Genomic DNA, 20,603 nt, shown 5'->3' on the forward strand with positions numbered 1-20,603 from the left:
TTTACCTCCATGGTTAAATTCATTCTTAGGTATTTCATTTTTTTGATGTGATTGCACATGGAATTGTTTTCTTTATTTTCTTTTCAGTTTGTTCATTGTTGGTTTGTAGAAACACAACCAATTTTTGTGTGTTCCTGTACCCTGCAACTTTGCTCAATTTGTTTATTAGCTCTAGTAACGTTCTTGTACATTGTTCAGAATTTTTTATATGTAGGATCATGTCATCGGTAAATAGAGATAGTTTTACTTCTTCCATTCCAATTTAGACGCTTTAATTTGTTTTCATCTTGTGTAATTGTTCTGGCGAGAACTTCCAGTACAATGTTGTTCTGAATAACAGTGGTGATGAAAGTGGGCATCCATTCTTACCTTAGAGGGAAAGCTTTCAGTCTTTCACCACTGAGGATGATTTTAGCTGTGTGTTTTTCATAAATGCTCTTTATCATGTCAGGGAAGTTTCCTTCCATTCATACTTTTATGAATGTTTTTATCTGGTCTGAATTTTAAATTTCATTAGGCTTTATTTAGATTACATTTAAATGTAATCACTTTGTCGTTACTGATATTATATTGGACCGGTGCAGTTTTAAGTATCTGCAAGTCTTCCTATTTTATCTTTTTCTCGTTGTTTTTGTGATTAGTCTTTTTCTTGAGAGATTCTTTTGGTACTCGTTAATAATCCCTGGAGTTCCCCTAAAGATATAAGAAATACTAATTTTTGTCTTAAAGCTAATTATATATTGTTAGGTTAGAAATTACTTTTGTCTGGCTGCAGAACCCTTCCAACTAGCTCAAAATAGTGTTGCAATTTTTTTTAAAGAATGAAGCCCTTCTTTATAAGTCTAGTTGACTAGGTATATCAAGTAGACACAGTTGACAGGTACAGTGCTAACTTACTTCAAAAACCACTGATTTTTTAAGAGTGAGCCCGTTAGAAAATGTTACTCCTAATGCTAAACAGTCTGCAGCCTAAGGAAGAGAGAAAATGAGTTTCGTGGCCCTGTTACACATCAAATACTGTTTTCTCATCCTGAGATCACAGCCTTGGTTTACTGTTGTTTTCCTTTCCTAAGTAATCATATGAATTTCCTTCATGTGTAAAACATTTTCCTTCTCTTCATTTTAATAGAAATGGTATCCTTAAGATAGTAACGAGAACATAATAGGGCTGTTGAATTATCGCCCACGTGGCCATCAGCATGCTGCCCTCCCCCATATGAATTCTTAGGGTATTACATTTACTCCGTAATTCTACTGTGTTCATTTCAACTTTTGATTTTTTTCAAACACTTTCTGAAATACTTTAGACATAAAAAAGACCAAAAAAAATAAATGAGCACCTATGTTTATATAATCCAGATCACGAGATAAAGCGTTGCCAGGAAAGCTAAAACTTCTGGTGGACCCCTTCCTGTCATGTCTACCCCGCACTGCCAGACATTGGTTTCAAATATTCTCTCATTTTTAAAAAGCAGTTGTACTTTAGACACTAAAGCAAGTGTCCTGATAAAGGTTGAAGGAGACAAATTTTTTATTAGGTTGCTATTTGCCTTGCTTTCTCTAATTGGTTTGTCCACAAACCTACAGTGCCTTCAGAAATGTTCTTTGTGTGGCATTGAAAACAACCACTTTGATGACCACGTAGGGAAGCCGGAGGCTAAGGCTCATTCTGGTCCGTCCCTTCTGTCACCACGAGGATTTCCTGCTCCGAAGATCAGTGTTTTGCTTTTGCCCCATGACGATTTATTTTTTTCAATTGAAAACTGCCGCTCAGAAGCAGCAGTAGTTGCAGGTATGTCTTGCAACTGGTCCTTCTTTTCACCTTCAACTCTTCGACCTGTGGAGGTTTTCTAGAAATTGCCTAGAATACTTAGAAGTGACTAGAATATTCCTCTTACTTTCCCTCTAATTACCCCCATTACCCTTAAGTTTTTCTCTTCAGCTATTCATTCTAGCTACCTTTTCCTTTTGTCACAAAGGACCTAGTTTAAAGAGTAATCCTAGGCCTAAGTCCTTATTTTAGGAAGAATCAGGAGATTTACAATCTACATTTTGATACTGTGATCATTATAATTAAAACATATGGTAAAAATAACACCTATCTTGGAAAAAAAAAAAACCTTAAACCTCTTATGAAGGATGTCTTGCTGTGAAAAGAACTAATTGTCATAACGTGGTAAATTTTGCTTTGCTCTGCTATTTAGCTACTTGAAGCTCCTTCTGGCCTTATCTGCCTGGACAAATTGTAGTGGCCTCACAGTAGCTGGTACTATTAGAAGAATGACCCGTATTTCAGTGGATATGCCAGCTCTTGGAGAACCTATGGTGATGTCTTCTGAGGTTTGCATGCTTTGACTTTCTTCGTGCAAGTGCTTTTAGCTATTAAGTAGATTTTTCTTTGGCAATGTGTGTTTACTAATCTTGTATGTATTGGCTGTCATGCTCTACCAGCTCTCTTTTCCGTAACTCTTACACGCTCATGGCACAATATTTGTATACCCTTTATGGTGTAAACACTTCAGAGGGAATGTGTGAGAACTGGTTAGGCCCAACATTAAATGATGCAGTTCGTATGTAGACTTTCCACAGAGGATAGTTTTTCTAGATTTTGAGAGCAAGGCAAAGAGATGGAGTTGAGTTGAAAAGCATATTATAGAATGTTTTGTCAAGTTAATATTGACTGAGCTGCTCCGTGGAAGGTTCTGGGGATAAGATGGTACCTGTCCCCCAAACCAGAATGATCATACTCGTGGGAAGTGAGTTACAGGAGTTACTTGGACAAATGTCCACTCTCTGATTATAAAACAAGACTGAGTGATAAAAAATACTGTAATTGAGGTATAAATAAGTTACTGAGAAGAAGCAGGGATTAATTCAAACTCAAGATAACCAGGAAGACCTCATGGCAGAGTTCTCGTTTAAACAGGACTTGGAAGAGTAAATAAGGAGAGAAAAGACAAGGTAGAAGGTGAGAATGGAGGGTATTCCTGTTTATGACTTGGGTAAATAAGAAGATGGAAGCCTAGAAGTGCCTGGAATATTTGTTATGAGTTTAAGCATTGAGTGCATTAAGGAATAATAGTTTGAGGCCGAGTCAGAAAAGAAGCCTGATGCCAAGTCAGGGAGGGACCCAGATGTGAGGCTGAGGCACTGGGGCTTTATTTATTCTTCAGGCCTGAGATCGTTTCATGCTGGCAGAAGTGGGTGAAAGACATGGGGTCCCCCAGCTCACTGCCGTAGTAAGCTACTGTGACTAGTGGGAATGGTATACCCTTCAGGTACATTGGGTGAAGTTAGGGCTGTTGAGAAACACACAGCCCAGAGTCTTCTGTCTTCCTCGGAGGGAGTAGAAAACTTGGCTCTCACTTTCAGTAGTCAGACATCTCTGAAACAAGAGTATCGATCTCAGCAACATTAGAGGTGAGTGTGATGCACACATTGTAAAACTACCTGTTTGAGTTGAAGTAGTCTAGTTTTGTTTTGTTTTCCTCATGTGCGATATCCTTTATCTTGTAGGACAGCTGCCCAGTTCCATTTATTTCTGAAAAGTGTGAGCAATGTAAATGTTTGTAAACTGAATTATTTTAAATAAGCAAAGAGGATCTTGTACTAAATTCTATTGTAAAATACTTATTTTCATTATTTGAGAGCAGGAATCCTCCTCTTTGCTCTGTCCTCATTTCTTTGCTTTACAATTTTTTCCTCCTCAAACCGGAACTAAGAAATCGGTATTGAAATTTTAACCTCCAGAATACATTGATTTTTGCCATTTGCAGATGACAAAGTTCTCTGTTCTTAATTCAGAAATAACTCACATGAGTGGACTTTTTTTGTTTTCTTCTTTTATTTTTTTTAAGGAGGGTGCAGCTCACAGTAGCCCACGCAGGGATCGAACCAGCAAACCTGGTGCTGCCAGCACCACACTCTGACCAACTGAGCTAACTGGCCATCCCAGGACTTGTTTTTAATTTATCTTTGTTTTCTATAGAACGCATGTTGTTTGGGTCTAGGGTGGGGTTAGGCAAACCTTTTCCTAAGGGGCCAGATAGTAAATATTTTAGGCTTGGGGACCATGTGGTTTCTGTTGTAACTGCTCGGTTCTGCTGTGCAGGGTGAAAGCAGTAACTGACAGTACATAAACGAATGGGCATGGCAGTATGCCAGTAAAACTTTATTTTCAGAACAGGCAGCAGGTTGGGATTTGCTGACTCCTGTCTAGAATTTTCTTCCACTTAAGTTAATTTCATATGTGGGGAAGAAAATAAAAAGAACAGGGTGAGATGCCAGTGATATTGCATAAGTAATTCCTGTATATTAGGCAACTGTGGCTTGCAGAGGCCCTTATTTTTAATTTATGCTGTATTGCTTTTATATGTGTAATCAGAAGAAGAAATATTTTCTGCCATCCTCCCTTCCATCCTACTCTACCTTCTCCTGAAATATTTTGAGTGCCCGTCATGTACCAGATGTTATGCTAAGTCCTGGGGATATGTGGTCAACAGGCAGAGTGGCTTCTGCCCTCAGAGGGCTACAGATCAGCAGAGGTGACAGACAGTAAGCTAAGTAGTTACCGATTGCGGTAAGCACTGCGAGGTTTTCAAGCTGTGTGCTGAGATAGGAGTGGGGGGACTTCTTTATATAGAGCGTTGGGGGAGGCCTCTCTGACGAGGTGAGGTTTAAGTGGAGACTTTGAGAAGGATCTAATCATGCAAAAACCTGACGGGTTTCTTGACAGGAATCAGAAGGTAGTCATTCTCTCCTTTCCCCCGAATGTCAGCATAGACACTCAGCATAGACACGGAGTAACTATTCCCATTGGCACAGAGATTATTAAAAGGTATTTCATAAGATGTTTTTTCTCTCCCTTTTAATTTCCCTTTTAGGCAGGGCTCAAAGCAATGAGAGCAAATGGAAGTTTCTGTCTTCCTGTTAACATGGGCACATGCATTTTGAGTATACACGGAAGAGTTAGTTACCAGAATAAAGGTTTGGGTGCTGTGCCCAGTTACTTAGAGCCTTTGGGATTGTGAGTTTTGCTAATGCAGTTATGAGGTTGAAACCCCGTAGGTCCTGCTTTATTCGGGCACTTCTGAAGTTCATACGGATGCAGTGGGGGAGTGGGGCCCTCTGCTGGTTGTCACTCACAGTTCTCTGCCTGCCACGGCCAGTGCAGAGGGAGAGGTTGCCTGGGGGACACGGCCACGTGGGAGCCTCACAGGCCCCTGTCATAGCACAAGCTCCCTGGGCCAAGCCTCGGGGGCGGATTGACAGGTAGGCTGTACAGCCCTGGCTTCTGTGCTCTGTTGCTTCTTTCTTACCTGTGGCACCCTGCTTCCCACTGCCCTTTGCTTCCCTGGCGGCTGATGCTTTGGTGGAAGGCGAAGAGGCCGGTGTGGGCTGAGTATAGGGACTGTGGGAAGCTCTGTGTTTCCCCTGCCGTCTGGGGCAGCGAGAGTTGCTTCACTTTCCTAATGCGGATGTTGACAGATGCACAAAATGAATGTAAGTTGGATGTGTGTGTGATCACACTTTGACTCTTTGTACAGGAGGAGTGGGTTCTATTTGAAATGACCATCCTTGCCTAGATGAATTCACCGTTTTGGCTGGCTTTGGGGTTTTTAATTTTTGTTACGGGGGTAATTTGTTTGTTTGTTTGTTTTTGTTTTGTTTGTTTGTTTTCCATTTTTATTTTGTCCCAACATTTTCCTTTATAGTCCACCATTAGATATTGATCAGTTGAAGCTCATTTTAAGACTCGTTGGAACCCCAGGGGCTGAGCTTTTGAAGAAAATCTCCTCAGAGTCTGTGAGTTGATGCTTTGATTGTAATTACCTGCCCTGTTGGGCACCTCTGTCACTTGCCTTCCATCAATCTGTACTTTGAACCGGGGATGTTTTTAAGCACATGTGCCCTTTGCGTGCTGCCTCCCAGGATGAGGTGTAAGTGTGTGTGCGCATGCTTGCACACACACACACACGCACACACACACCTGGTCACATGCAGGAGTGTGTTTTGTTTTCTCTCCACCTGGGTATGTACTTAGATCATGGAAGCTTGTATTGGGCAGTAAAATCCCAGTAAATGAGATGTGAGATTTCTAATTAATTCCAGGAGATTTTTTGTTTTTAATTCTAAGAGATTAATGGAAAATCTGTCTCCATTCTCCAGCCCCGACTTCATCTTTCTCAGAAGTTTCACACATACTCCAGGGTTTTTTTACATTTTGGTTAGTATTGGTTCTCAGAGCATGAGTTTCACCCTCTATTAGTCTAAGGTCATCACTAAAGAATGAAATGTGCATTGTCTACACGCTGTTGCCCTTTTCCGGAAGTTACTTGCTTTTTACGGTTTTACAGTAGACAACTTGCACATCCTGTGTGAAGTGTCACTTCCTAACAGGAGCGCCTCTCTACCCAGGCTCCAGACCGCCAGAAGTTCCATCCCACTCCTGACACCTCAGAGGCACAGGAGTCGGGTTGTAAATCCTTCCTCCCACAGCCTGCCTTTGTAATTACAAACTTGAATAACCTGAGAAAAAACGTTGGCGCTCATGCTTTCCTACCTCTATGCAGGCATTGGCAGAGAAGCCATGGGAATGCCACCCTACTTCCTTGGGCTACGATTTCCTGCTGTTGGTCATTTTCTTGGGCAGGACACATGAAAGAAATCATCAAAGCCTGGCCTTTGTCCTTTTTCCCCTCTGGCTGCTGCCAGGCAGTTGGATAAAAGGGAAAAAAGAGCTGTAGAGCCAAGCCTCAGTGGTGCCCTCCTGGAGCCTCCTCCCAGCATCTCTGACTGAAGGGGTCTTTGCCCAGTTGGGGAGACTGCTGGGGAGCTTGAGGCAGGCTGCAGCAGGTGAGTTTGAACTGTTCATCATCTCCCTGTCAGAAGAAAGAATAATGTCATCTGCTGCGTGTCTGGTACATTCCTTAAAAGGACCACAAAGCCCAGGGTATTTATGAATTTCCACACTGACAGACGTTGCTGGCCCTATTTTATTTTGTGTCATTTACTTATTGAAGAGGAGGAAGCCAAAGCACAGAAAGGCTGTGACTTGCCTGCGTCATATGCTGAGTCACTTGGCAGAGCTGAGCACGGATCCCACATGTTCTGATAACATGATCTAAATTGTAATCTCATGCGATTGCACTGTTTTAAGTCATGGTCAGAGGTACTGACCACAGTGGCAACCGAAAGAGTGTTTTCTTTTGCTCTGTGAAATGCAGAAGCTGTGTTGGCGTAAAGCAAAGAAGATAAGCGAAGATGTTTAGAGAGGACAGTGCTTTTTGTTTTCAATGCATTTGCTTAGAAAGACTAGCTAATAGAGAGGATGCGAGGGCAGGGGAGTGCTGTCGAGCAGGAGTTGGGTTGAATACTGAATAGTGCTAATGAGGCTGAGGTAGTTCATTCCCTGCCTGGGATGGTTCCAGCAGCTCTTTCTCAGTCCCCCTCCCACTCCCAGCCATCTGCCCTAGAGAAACGTGCTGTCAGTCGCAAGCGTTCGAAAAGAAAAGGTCGGGTCTAATGGTGTTTATCTATCATTAATCCATCGCTTATGTTTAAGAAAGAAACACCACCAAGTGTCTGACCGAACATTGAGATGTTTTTATCTTATGTGAAGTAGAGAACATTATGTATTACAGAGCTCTGATACAGAGTTGGGCATGATAAAATTGAGTACCAGACTACAGAGCTTGCTCCAATAATGTATGGAATATAGGAATAAGAAAGGGTGTTTTTTTCCCTACATAGTCACGGCGAGTGGATAAAAGTAGTTTAAACATTCAAAAGGGCAACCAAGATCAATTTGATTTTAGTGATACTGCCCAAGTACCAGTTTATCTTAAAAGCACGTGATGTGTGGAACACATGATATGTAAATAACAAAGCCAGGTGAGTAAAATTGTTTAAAGATTTTAAAAATTGAAAGGAAAATTGATTTTCGAAGGAATGTAGTAAACAGAGAAAGGCAATAGTGATTTTCATTACTCCTGAAAAGTAGTGAAGTAGTGATGGCATCATTTATATAGAAATTCAGTCGATAAATAGTAGGACATTTCCTATAAGAAAACGCAATCATGGATGGGCTGATTGAGAGCAAGTGAGTGTACGCCGTGCGAAGGTGATAAACCGGTCATGATGGACGGCTAAGGAGATACAATGTTCTGGTTGGTGACCCAGTACCTACACTAATTAGTAAAAGAACGAAAAGTCATATTAAGAAAGCAAAAGCCCTTTGACTGACTCACTCTCACATTTTTCTCTAGAAATTTATTCTCCCTAACTTCCTGACAAGGGGATATGATAACCCATTTGACTAGAGGAGACAGAAACAGAAAATGTACAGGCCCGGTATTTTTCCCAAGAAATGAGAGAGGTGGAAGGATTTTAACATTTTTAAAACCCAAGTGGTACTCTATTGCTGGTTTACTTACTGATCCCTTTTGTTATTTCTCTTGGCATGCAGACTACTGTTTGTTATGTAATTTGTTTAAAAATCTAAACTTTGTTGTGAGAACTTGAAAAGAACTTCATACCACTTTTGGATATGCCAGCCCCCGTCTTGGGGCTTAGGGTGGGACACACAGCCCAGCTGCTCCCTAGGCCTTGAACATGTAGTTGTAGTAATCTGACCGCTGGGAAATGTGAGTTCAGAGAATGAGCTAAAGTGGAAACAACACTGAGGGGAGCCACAAAGAAGCGAAGTCACTTGCCGAGAGTGCTTAATGAAGACGCCGCTGCTGCTGGAGGACATTAATAATTAGCAAGAAAGGGAATATAAAAAGTCTTTATTGAATTGTGTTGAGGGTTTTAAAAATCCCATCACTTTTGCTTTTAACAGGAGTACATGATAGACTAACAGTTCTCGTAATATTTTGGAGGAGGGGGAACTGTGTTAAAACTGATGGGACAGGGAAACGAGAGAAGTTTGCAGTACGGCTTACGTAGGTCCTTGTACTTCTGGAAGGCCTCCTACGCCTTTGTCATAACTGCAGAGTGTTCTGCAAACTTCGCCCCAGCTGTTTGTGAGGTGAAGTCAGCCTGACTGCCTGTTAGAGACCTGTGGGAGAAGTCACTGGCACATGCTGTAGTACTGCCAGCAGCCTGTGACTTGTATTTTGTCCTTGCCGTTGGCGTCTAACTTTCCCCCATCTCCCCTTTCTTCATTTACCTGTGTGTTTGTGGCATGTATTTTAAATGTACCACTACTAATGTCTTTGAAACTTGGTATTGCTTATCAGCCCACACACCTCCCTGTCTTACATTGGGGCTGGGGATTGGGGGGAGTGCCATGGAGAATCACCAGAACCTGTGCCACAAAAATTTAACCTCTTCCTTCAGTGGACCTATTGGATCTCTTCTTTTGTCCAAAGTTGTATCATATTTTTCTGAATCATCTCCATTTATCCCACAAGCAAACAGGTTTTAGCCATCAGTACCTGAAAACAGTTCTCTGGCTGGCATCCTGGGCCAAGGGGGAGCCTGAAATAGTTAATGTTAAAGATGATGCTAAAACCAAAGAAAAATGTTCTCATCCACACGGCCCGTCACTGGTACATGTCCAATAACTCATGCCATTCACAGAAGCATGCAGCCTTGGGCTCTGGCCTGGGTGGGTGGGATGGGTGGGGAGTGGGTTTTCTGTTTGTTTGGGGGTGGCTTTTGGCCTTTCTGAAAACTTGAGAGTGATGTTTTGCACTGTGTTTAACAATGCCCTTGACTAGGCATCTAAGATATTAACCAGCTTCAGCAGATAATGCGTCTGACGGGGACACCCCCTGCTTATCTCATTAACAGGATGCCAAGCCATGAGGTGAGAACAAATAGACTGCACAGGGACATGTCCTTCCGGAGGCCACGTGCTCATTTGATTGCCACTGTATAACCAACACGGTTTTTAATGTCACTGAATGCTTGCATGTGCCTTGAGGGATACTGAGGGACCTGCTTGTGTGCTATTTCAGGATGTTGGCATTTGGGATAAAATGTCATCCAGTTTGGTAGATTGAGAATATATATAATTGATAGACTTGTCCGTAGAAAATGATGTTACTTTGATATTTGGATTTTATGAACTTAGTGCTCAAGAGGCTGTTTTGTGTTTTCCTAGTTTCTCTGCCTTGCAGGTAGGGTGTGCTACCATCTGATGACTTTCAGCCGGATGTGAAGTTAACCGAAGGCCATTAGCATGCTTTCCTAGTCATCAAAAAAAATTTTTTTAATGATCAAATGATCTTCATAAAAAAAAAAGCTATAAAATATCCAACACTAATAAGTATTATATGTAAAAGATATACAAATAATACAGAATAAATATGAACACTTACATAGGGTTAGGTGCCCTTTTTTTTACTAATTCTTAATTGCTTAATCTAACTCTAGTTTTATCAACAGGGATGATTAGGGCACTGTTTCCTAAGGTGCCCTCAGGATTTTGGGGAACCTGGTTAGCATCCCAGAGATCCTTCCCAGCAGCTTTGTTTCTCCTTCAGCTATATTCAGGTGGCCTTATTTATCTTTATCTTATTAGAGGGATGGCTATTCTCTGCATGAGAAAGGTCTGTCTCTCTTTACCTCTGTTTTCCCTTCACCTGTTTATCTACGAGGTGTGATCAAACAATATGGTGAATGTTGAAATAAAAAAAAAATTATTACAGTAAAAGACACATTGCCATTAATCCCCCTCAAAATACTCCCCCTTGCTTCGAACACACTTATCCCATCATTCTTGCCACTTTCTGAAGCAGTTCTGGAAGTCCTCTTTCGTGAGTGTCTTTAGTTGCACTGTTGTGGCTGCCTCGATGTCCTGAATCATTTTGACTTTGGGGAAGAACCAGAAGTCGCACGGTGCCAGATCCTGTGAATAAGGTGGATGAGGACACAATGTAATGTTTTTATTTGACAGAAATTGCCGTATACCAGAAGTGATGTGTGATATGGAGCATTGTCATGATGTAGGATGATTTACGGCAACGCTTTAAAAGACACCTCTCAACCATAGCTCATACCTGACTGACTGCGCCGAACAAGCTGAAACTTGTCACACACTGTTACTAAAGTGCGATGTGCTGTTTCCTGTATTGAAGATCCCTGCCTTTCCATTGGATGGCACTCGGCAGCTGCATTCACCGTATTTTGTGATCACAGCAGAAAGACTCCGTGTCACACATCGCTTCTGGTATGGCAATTTCTGTCAAATAAAAACATTACGGTGTGTCCTCATCCACCTTATTCACCAGATCTGGCACCATGTGACTTCCGGCTCTTTCCCAAAGTCAAAATGACCATGAAAGGTAAATGTTTTGAATCGATTCAGGACATTGAGGCAGCCACACAGGGCAACTAAAGACACTCACAAAAGAGGACTTCCAGAACCGCTTCAGAAAGTGGCACGAATGATGATATAAGTGTGTACAAAGCGAGGGTGAGTATTTTGAGGGGGATTAATGGCAATGTGCCTTTTACTGTAATAAATTTCTTTTTTATTTAAACATTCACAGTATTTTTTGGTCACATCTTATATATGCTCAAGTAGGAAGGGATTACAGCCATGTAGATACTCAATTCCTAGAACTTTCGTTTTGAATTAGAAAGGTTCTCAACTGCTTTTCAAAGCAGCTGTCTCCTGCTTGCTGCACATAAGAAGGTGCAGTTGCCCTGGCAACCAGAACTTTTTCTAACCTTGTATGTGGTATGTGTGTGTGTACATACTCGTACCTGTATTAAAACAGGAATTTGAAGGAGGAGGTTAAGAGATTCAAAGGAGTTTTATCTCAGCTACTCAGATGAACTGATCATGGGATTTATTCATTGAAACAGGGAAGGCCATAGACATAATTTAATACCTAATATCTGAAGCACACATTTATGAGTTACATTGTATTTATATGATCATTCTTAAGACCAGTTTTATTTTTGCCTTGATTAGAGCTGCCAGTCCTTGAAAGAATCTGGCACCTTAAGTTCCTTAGAATGAAATTCAGAAATTGGGAAGTTGAAACCTCCTTAGGACATGAGAGCAGATTTTCCTTTCTAAAGGCTTCAGTGATCGCAGCTAATGTTTACTGAACTCTCACTCTGACCCAAGTACTGTGCTAAGGAAGTGCTGGTTTGTTATCTGTAATCCTTTCTTCAGCATGTGAGGTAGGCACTGTTACTAATCCCTTTTGACAGATGAGGAGCTCAAGACTTCAGAAGAATAAGTAACTTGTCCAAAGTGATAAAGTCAAGATTCAAACTCAAGCCTGTCCCACCCCAGGGACCAAACTTAGAACAGCTGTATTGGTAATATAAATGTTTGTGTAAGAATTTTAATTTGATGGTCTTTTATGAGTTTTATCTTGCTTGAGCATCACAATAACCATATGATATAGGCAAGCCAAATGCTAACATCTAATATTAGTATTTTGCAGCTAAGTTAATAGCTTTGTTACTTGAGACTTGCCGAAGATGTAGCTTATAAGTGGTAGGGGAAAGATTTCTGCCTCGGCTAGGTAACTTAGGGTCCACTATTCTTTATTACTTTTATTAAGTTGATTTAGTATTTTTAAAATGTGTTTGAGCCTCTTAGAGTAATATACTAAGTAGCTTATGTTTACTTTCTTGTTAGCAAGATTACTTTGTTAGCAAGGTTTAATATTGATATCCTTTTGACGTATTCACAGCATCTCCTGAGATCAGCGCCATCAAAAGACTGCCAGCCCTAGACTTTTGGAATACCAATTCCTGTGCCAATTTTAGCTTTTCAGGACGGCTGTGTCAGGAAGGGCGACTTCTTAGATATCTTGGCCTCATTTTTCAAACTTCTGATCCAATGATCAGAAAGCTAATGAAAGGGAACTTAATTGGTTAGCATTCTCGTTCCCTTGAAATAGAACTGTGAGATATAGCAGGGAGATAAATACAGGTGGTGATCATGAATAAGGGTGGCAGTAAGAAGTCCTTAATGAACATCGAAGACCGCCATAAACACGGAGCGAGCAGACTCTGTTAGTTAACACTTGTTCTCGACAGGACCGAGGTGCTCTGAGGGCAGTAGCATGGGACTAAGCCATTTTGAAAACCCTTTGTTTTCACAGGCAAGAAACTACATTCAGTCTTTGACCCAGATGCCGAAGATGAACTTTGCAAATGTATTTATTGGTGCCAACCCCTTGGGTAAGTTGACCATATTCTCATCTCATGGATGTAAAGTTGGTTATGACATAACTTAGGGGTTGGAAAGCCTGTGACATGTGTTCACAGCTGCTGTCATTTTATGGCTTCCCAAGCTGAGGGGAAGAACCGCGGAATCACTGATGAGGTTTGGTGAGTCCAGTGTGCCCTGCTCTGCCTGTAGCTTCCCAGGGCTCCAGGTCCTGTCACCCTCATGTACTTTTCCCTTCCCCCCTCTAACCTCAGACACTTAACCATTCTCTCTTTGGGGAGCTAATTTGCCACCTCAGACTTTAAGGAGTGGCGCCATATTTCCTCCTGCCACCATCACTTCCAGGGTCCTTGGCAAAGGGACATAACAGGGATATGTGCTGCCTTGGCTACAAAAGGAGTTGCTATGTTCCTGAAAGCCCGGGGCTGATGTGCGCCTCGGTGGGCCCCCTGACAGTGGAATCGCCTGAGGCTCTAATCCCCTGACTCCAGGAGAAGGCAGTGCACAGCGCTGTGTAATGAAGGACACAGAAAACCAGGCCAGGCCCTCCTGACAGGGCGGGAGCAGTGCCGTGACAATAGTATGACCCCCCTCTCCCTTCCTGAAGATTGTGTGACAGTGGGTCACCCTCTGCTCGAGGGTCCCAGCAGCTGTGCTTCACGTTTAGTTTTATCCTTCTGAGGGCTGGCAGCCCTGAGGACCTCTTCAGAAGTTGGAGTGAAGGCTAAGTGGTTTTACCTTTTCAAGTGCCTCACCCGTAGTGATTGTTGACAGTGGTTTCAGTGTTGGTGTGATAATTCTTATTATAGCAGAGATGGTCACACTCTGAAGTGCTGGGCGGTATGGGTGAGTTCATGGCAGCCTCGGAGACGGAGAGTTTGTCAGATCTCAGCTGGGTCACGCTCGCATCCACAAACACATCAGAGTGTGGAGGATTCTCCTGGGGTGGATTTAGGCACGCGGCTGCCCGGTGTGCTCCCACTGGCTTTGTATGATTTACTTGAGCCGTTACCTCCCTCTAGGATCTGTGAGAAGCTCTCTTTTAAGGAGAGTCGTAAGTACTCCAAGAATTTGGGAACTGATGCTGTATGCTGTAGCTTTCTTATCTGTCCTGTTCTGAATTTTTGTTCATCATTTCAGCTCATGTTTTAGACATGGCAGTGCTTACTGCCTGCATTCCCATTAGCCCACTCAGGGATTAGTTAATTCGTTTTTCTGGGGAAGAGGGGATATGTTTGCGTTCCAGCGGCTTGTTTAGGTCACATCCATCCTGAGAGGTGTTCCTTTCTCTGGAATCGTGACATTTCAACATTCCAAAGAACTAGTTACCACTTAGCACTACAGACTGCCAGTGAGTTGAATGGAGGCTTTGGGCCGTGTGGTGCTCAGCACTGCGGTTCTCAGAATTTAAATGCCTGACAGCCCCCGGCCAAACAGCGATGTGATGTAGAGTCTCTTCTTGCAGATTTCTGAGAGCATGGTGTTACTGACCACAAACGCACCCAGCATATTAACTGAGCAGGAATACACCAGTAATGTAAATGTCGACATCTGTTTTGTCAGTCACTGACTTCATATTTCACCATTATTCTCAAAACATGACTTAAAACTTAAATTTCCCTTTGATGTAGTATACATATTTGTATCTGTCAAGATCTTAGAGGAATCTTTTTCTTACCCCTGGCCTTATTCCTCATCAAAGTATTGGTTATAAGGACATGGTACTTTTTACCGTAGGGGTGGCAGAGATTCACCATGTGATTCACACAACAGCTGGTAAGGTTTACTTTTTCTAAGAACAGAAAAAGAATGTATATCTAGGCAGTTCTCCCAGTGCTTTAAAGTGTAAACATAACAAACTTGAATTGACACATGAATATTCACCTTGTTTCTCTATCCCTCTGAAAACCACATTTCTCCTTTGGATGACTGTGAAGTTCAGGCTGCAGGACGGGGGTCTTTTACAGCCTCCCCTGTACACAACAGTAGATCTCTTCAGGAAACTGTCTTCCCTTCACTCCCCTCCTGCCCACTTCCACTCTTAAGGGATCATCGACAATTTGCAACACCTCAAAAGCCTTGTTTCACCAAAGTGACACGTATGGTCATGGAGGTACTTATCCTGCCACCATTCTGAAACTCAGAACATATTCGTTTGAAAGAATGAGAAAAACCACCACTCTGTGACCCCAAGTGAGACATTTGCTGTGAAGGAAAGTCAGTGGATGTTAGAAGCCTTAAGTGAAGGGAACTAATGGTACCCATGTGATGCCAGGTATCCCACAGATTAGTTGCTTAGGGCAAAAAAGAAACATCTTAACCCAGTGATCAAATTTAGCATCATTAATAACAGGACAGATGGCTTTAATGCACCATCAAGTACACAGAGTCGCCTGTGAAATATTCTTGCCAAAAATGTTTAGCCTAGTTCTTACCCAATTTTTAGATCTAAGATGGTCTCCAGGAAATACAAGGTGGAGAGGCAAAGGTGTAGATACATGATGGCACCAAGAAGCAATCAGACCAATCCCTAACGATGGATGTTCTCAAGACACCTGTACAATCTTTGAGGTCAGAGTTAGCAAAATCAGAGGTTAAAGGTGCAGGGATTTTTCTAGATTCAGGGAGACTAAAGAAACCCAGTGAAAAACAGTGTATGGCCCTTAATTGGATTCTGGTTTGAACAAACTAGGTGTAAAAGACAACTTTGGAATAACTAGAGAAATTTTAACCTGAACTGGACTTTAGATGGTATTTGGGAATTATTTATTTGTCAGATATAACCGTTTCATGATTACATAGGAAAGTGTCATTGTATTATTTAGGGATAAAGTATCATGTCTATAATTTTATTTTTAAATGGTCCAGTAAAAAGTACATATATAGATAAAGAAATGTAAAATGTAAATTGTTGGATATGGGTGGTGTGCGTAGCAGTATTCACTATATTGTTTTGAATATTGAAAATTTTATTAGTGAAAATTTTTTAAAAATATCATTTTTTCCAAATACCATGTCTCTTACCCACACATCCATGTAAAACCCCTCATTTTGTCCATCGTTTGAAGATGCATTTGATGAGTATTCATTTGCCTTCTGTTAGTAAATAAATAGTGAAAAGGGACAAAAAAGATGAAAACTTAAAAACTAGACCTACTTATCTCTTCTAGTTTACTTAATTGTAGGCTTTCATTTTGACATAGTTTGACTATAGTGGTTAAACAGAATCTCAGTTATTTTCTTAAGTTCTTCTTCAGTAATGTATCCTTAAAAAATACAAAATACATACACGCGCACACATATCAAGGAGAAAAGTCATAATATATCCTAGAGCAGACGCTTTGGAAGAGAATTCTTTGTTTAGGTTCGAAGGGTCAAAACTATGTGTTTGCTTCCTAAGGCATAATTTTTTGGTAACGTTAAAAACTTCTTTTTTCTTTCTCATTTGTGGTTCGAATTGACAGCTGTCGACTTGCTGGAGAAGATGCTTGTCTTGGACTCAGATAAGAGAATCACGGCAGCCCAAGCCCTCGCACACGCCTACTTTGCCCAGTACCATGACCCTGACGACGAGCCCGTGGCCGACCCTTACGATCAGTCCTTTGAGAGCAGGGACCTCCTGATAGATGAATGGAAAAGTAAGTCATAACGGCAGGGTTAACATCTAGCTTGAGGACTTAGATTTAAAAATCTTTCCTACGGGAGCCACTCACCAAAAGCTGGGGGAAAAAATCAAATGTCTGGCTCTACGCAACTCGATAAACCTTGTGCATAGGGTCTCTGATGCAGAGAATGTGCTCCTCTGGTGGAAACCGTCGTAGACGATGACACATTCTTTGGACCTTTGACCTGCTGATATCAGGTTTCATTTTGCACACAGCCCCTCACATCTGCGTACATCTTGGAGGTTCTCAGAATCTTTGCATTTAGAACCTCTCTCTGAGATAAGGAGGGAAACCGTATTTTTACAGTTTTGCAATTGATAGAACAGGGGCAAAGAGAGTTTCTATCTTATCTGTTACCTAGAGCTAGTTAGGGACACAGCCAGAAATGGAACCTAAGTCTCCTATGTCCAATCTCATACATTCTTTCCGTAAAATACAAATTCAGAACTCCAGTTCAATCCCCAAAGCCAGGATTATCTGTTGTTGTATTAGGTTGGTGCAAAAGTAATAGCGGTTTTTGCAATTTTTTTTTTTTAACCTTTTAAACCTCAATTACTTTTGCACCAACCTACTAGTTTGTGGGAGCGCTCTATTGTTCTTGAGCTCGTTCTCCAGAAAGCTTTAAAGAGGAGGCACTGAAAGAAACAAAAAATGGGTGCGTGTATATGTCTCCTTGAACGTCTGTGTAATCACATGATCCGTTAGGCTGTCACACACAAGCAATGCGGTAGTTACTTGACATAGCCCATCAAACCACTAACCTGGACAGGGAGGAATGATCTTAGCTTAGAAATGATCGTGCCTGCCAGCAAGGAGAACAGTCGGAACTCTCACGTCCTGCTTTTCCTTCCCAATGTCTAGGCCTGACCTACGACGAAGTCGTCAGCTTTGTGCCGCCACCCCTTGACCAAGAAGAGATGGAGTCCTGAGCACCTGGTTTCTTTGCTGTTGATCCCACTTCACTGTGAGGGAAAGGCCTTTTCGCGGGAACTCTCCAAATATCATTTAAGTGCCTCTTGTTGCAAAGATTTCCTCCATAGTGGAAGAGGGGTGTGTGTGTGTGTGTGTGTGTGTGTGTGCACGTGCACACGTGTGTTAGTATCTGTGTGTGTATGTCTGTCTGTCTTTGTGGGAGGGTAAGAAAATATGAGCAAACTAGGATCACAGTGACTTTATGGGGAGTTACAGCTGCTCCATGGCAGCCTCCACTTGCTCTTTTGTGAGAGTCAGCTCTGGCAGGCGAGCGCTGCCATCTTGTTAGGGTTTGTTAGATCCGAGTAAACAATGTTACACGTCCCAGATCCCGGTCATGCTTTTGCCACTTTGGCCTCTCCTGTGGCCCCACCTTGGTGTTGGGGTAGACCTGACCACACCCCCACAGGGGCGTAGAGAGAAGGCTCACACCTTCTGGCTGCGTCAGATCTGAAGCCGTCCCTCAGCGAAACGTACAGCCAAAAAGGACCAACTGGCTTCTGTGCACTAGTCTAAGATTAACTTGCTCAGTGTGAATCTCAGAACTCAGCAGGTGTATCTGAAACTGTAAATATGTTTGTGCCTTAAACGGAGAGGAGAAAGTGTAGATAAGAGGGTGCAGCAAATGAAGTTCTGAGCCAGGCAAGTCGTCAGGTTGTCGGACGGCCCCTCGTGAACCAGGAGCCTTCAGAGGCACCATGTGTGCATGTGTGAGCATGCGTATATGTGCTTCTCTCTCTCTTCCTCAGCACCTCCAAGGTGATGCCATTTCTCTGCTTCCCCCCACCGTCAGTGCAGAGGTTTCCTGAGTATTGGCCCCGTAGCCAGAAGCCGGTTCTTGCTGTCAGTGTACTTCCTGTGTGCTCTTTCTTTCTAGCAGAGTGACGATGTGTTTTGCACGTCTTGCTATTTGAGCATGCACAGCTGCTTGTTCTGTTTTTTGGGGGGAGGCCCTGGTGCCAAGCAAGTTTGCCAGTGAAGACTTCTTGGGTAGTTCAGAACCCACGTCACCTTGCTGATGCTATGGGCAGGTGACATCATCTTCTCTTCAGCCCCCAGTGCTATTTTGTGTTGAACACAATTGATACTCCAGGTGCTTTTGATGTGAAAATTATGAAGAAATGGAGCAGATGGCTGTATAGCATTTTCATTCTTGCCATCTGGTTTTCAACCAACCATTTTGGGGAGCCATCACGGGAAAGATCAGGGCTTTTCCCAGGAATATCTCAGACTTTGGAAGACAAGTTGTTCTCTTCACTCCCAATAACCAGTGCTAAGAAATGCTGAAAATCAAAGTGAAAAATAAAAACTCATGAGGCCAGAAACTCCTTTTGCGATCTTTGTCTAGATATGGTTATTTACCAAAAAAGTAGCGAAGTGTCTTTTCCACTCTTCTTTGGAAAAGGCTCTTCTTGGCAGCTTAACATTGACTTCTTGGTCTTGGTTTAGGGAGAAATAAATTTTGTTTCAGAATTTTGTATATTGCAGGAATACTTTGAGAATGTGATTCCTTTTGATGGGGAGAAAGGGCAAATTATTTTAATATTTTGTATTTTCAACTTTATAAAGATGAAATATCCTCAGGGGTGGAGAAAAGTTGTTTTCATAATTTTCTGAATTTCAGGCACCTTGTGCTATATAAGGGCCCGTGTATTTAAACCTTTTGTGAAATAAGAAAGTGTAAAGCCACTTCCAGTGTTGGCCGTGTGACAAAATTATGTATTTGGGCCAAGGTGTTTCCATTTTTCTGTCACAGTGCAGTGACACATGCACTCTAGGGGGACAGGTTAGGACCCCAAGTCACCTGGAGCAAGAAGGAAGGAGGCAGGCTGACGGTGATCACACCTCACCTGGAATTCTCCCCCTCTTTAAAGGAAGATGAATGCAAAGTCCTCACTTCCTTGATACACAGTTCAAACCCTCACAGTCCCCAGCAAGATGAATTTTATCAGCCATGTTTGGTTGTAAATGCTAGAGTGATTTCCTACAGAAATACTGCTCTGCATATTTTTTCATAAAGGTCTGCAACTGTGACCATGTATGTCACGTATATGGAGGCTGAAAGCACCAAGGAGCCTGGACTCAGCTGGAGCCCATGGAAGAACTCCTTGGTTTCTGAGCATAATGCTCCCATCTCCTGATTTTTCTGAACAGGAAACCGAAGCGAGAATGCGGGAAACTGCTATTTTATTTGTATTCATGAACTTGGCTGTAATCAGTTATGCCATATAGGATGTCATACAATACCACTGGTTAAAATAAAGCCTATTTTTCAAATGTAGTGAGTTTCTCAATTTTATTATATTTTTCTCTTGATTGTTTTTATTTCATGCACAATGTGGCTTTTTATCAAATGTTCTTTCAACTGTGGCCTGACATGTTTCTGACAGATCTTAATATTACTCCTAAAATTTAAAAAACATTTCTGTAGCTCCTTACTTGTACCCTTTATGGTGAAGCAGATCGAGTCTTAGATGAGGGTGGGTAAAGCACATAAACACGGTCTAACACGGCAGGCCCTGTGTTACTATGTGTGGATGGCAGAGTGGCCTAGGACAGGGGTCCGCAAACCATGGCCCAAGGGCTAAATCCAGTCTACCACGTGGTTTTGTGTATGCCGCTAAAAATGGTTTACATTTATTTTAAATGGTTGAAATATTTTTCAGAAGAGCAATATTTTTGTAGCATGTGAAAAATAATGTAAAATTCAAATTTCAGGTCCGTAAATAAAGTTTTATTGGAACCCAACCACATGTTTGTTTACGTATTGTCTGTGGCTGCTTCTGTGTGACAATGACAGTTAAATAGCTGTGACAGGG

General features: G+C 42.0%; 1 protein-coding gene across 3 annotated transcripts in view; it reads left to right on the forward strand.

Annotated features, from left to right (window-relative positions):
* Positions 1 to 20,065, forward strand: part of MAPK14 (mitogen-activated protein kinase 14) — a 65,412-nt gene extending 45,347 nt beyond the window's left edge. The window contains exons 9-12 of one of the 3 annotated variants that reach the window (XM_033095717.1): positions 5,726 to 5,805; positions 13,080 to 13,158; positions 16,612 to 16,785; positions 17,674 to 20,065. In XM_033095717.1, coding sequence (XP_032951608.1) covers positions 5,726 to 5,805; positions 13,080 to 13,158; positions 16,612 to 16,785; positions 17,674 to 17,741 — 401 coding nt within the window. In that variant the 3' untranslated portion in view covers positions 17,742 to 20,065. Of the gene's footprint in view, positions 1 to 5,725; positions 5,806 to 9,734; positions 9,815 to 13,079; positions 13,159 to 16,611; positions 16,786 to 17,673 lie in introns of those variants that run through there. The other 2 variants (XM_033095727.1, XM_033095737.1) reach the window with 2 other exon arrangements.
* The last annotated feature ends 538 nt before the right edge of the window (positions 20,066 to 20,603 follow it).

The sequence above is a fragment of the Rhinolophus ferrumequinum genome, chromosome 3 (genome assembly GCF_004115265.2).
Source record: "Rhinolophus ferrumequinum isolate MPI-CBG mRhiFer1 chromosome 3, mRhiFer1_v1.p, whole genome shotgun sequence".
Classification (NCBI taxonomy): Eukaryota; Metazoa; Chordata; class Mammalia; order Chiroptera; family Rhinolophidae; genus Rhinolophus; species Rhinolophus ferrumequinum.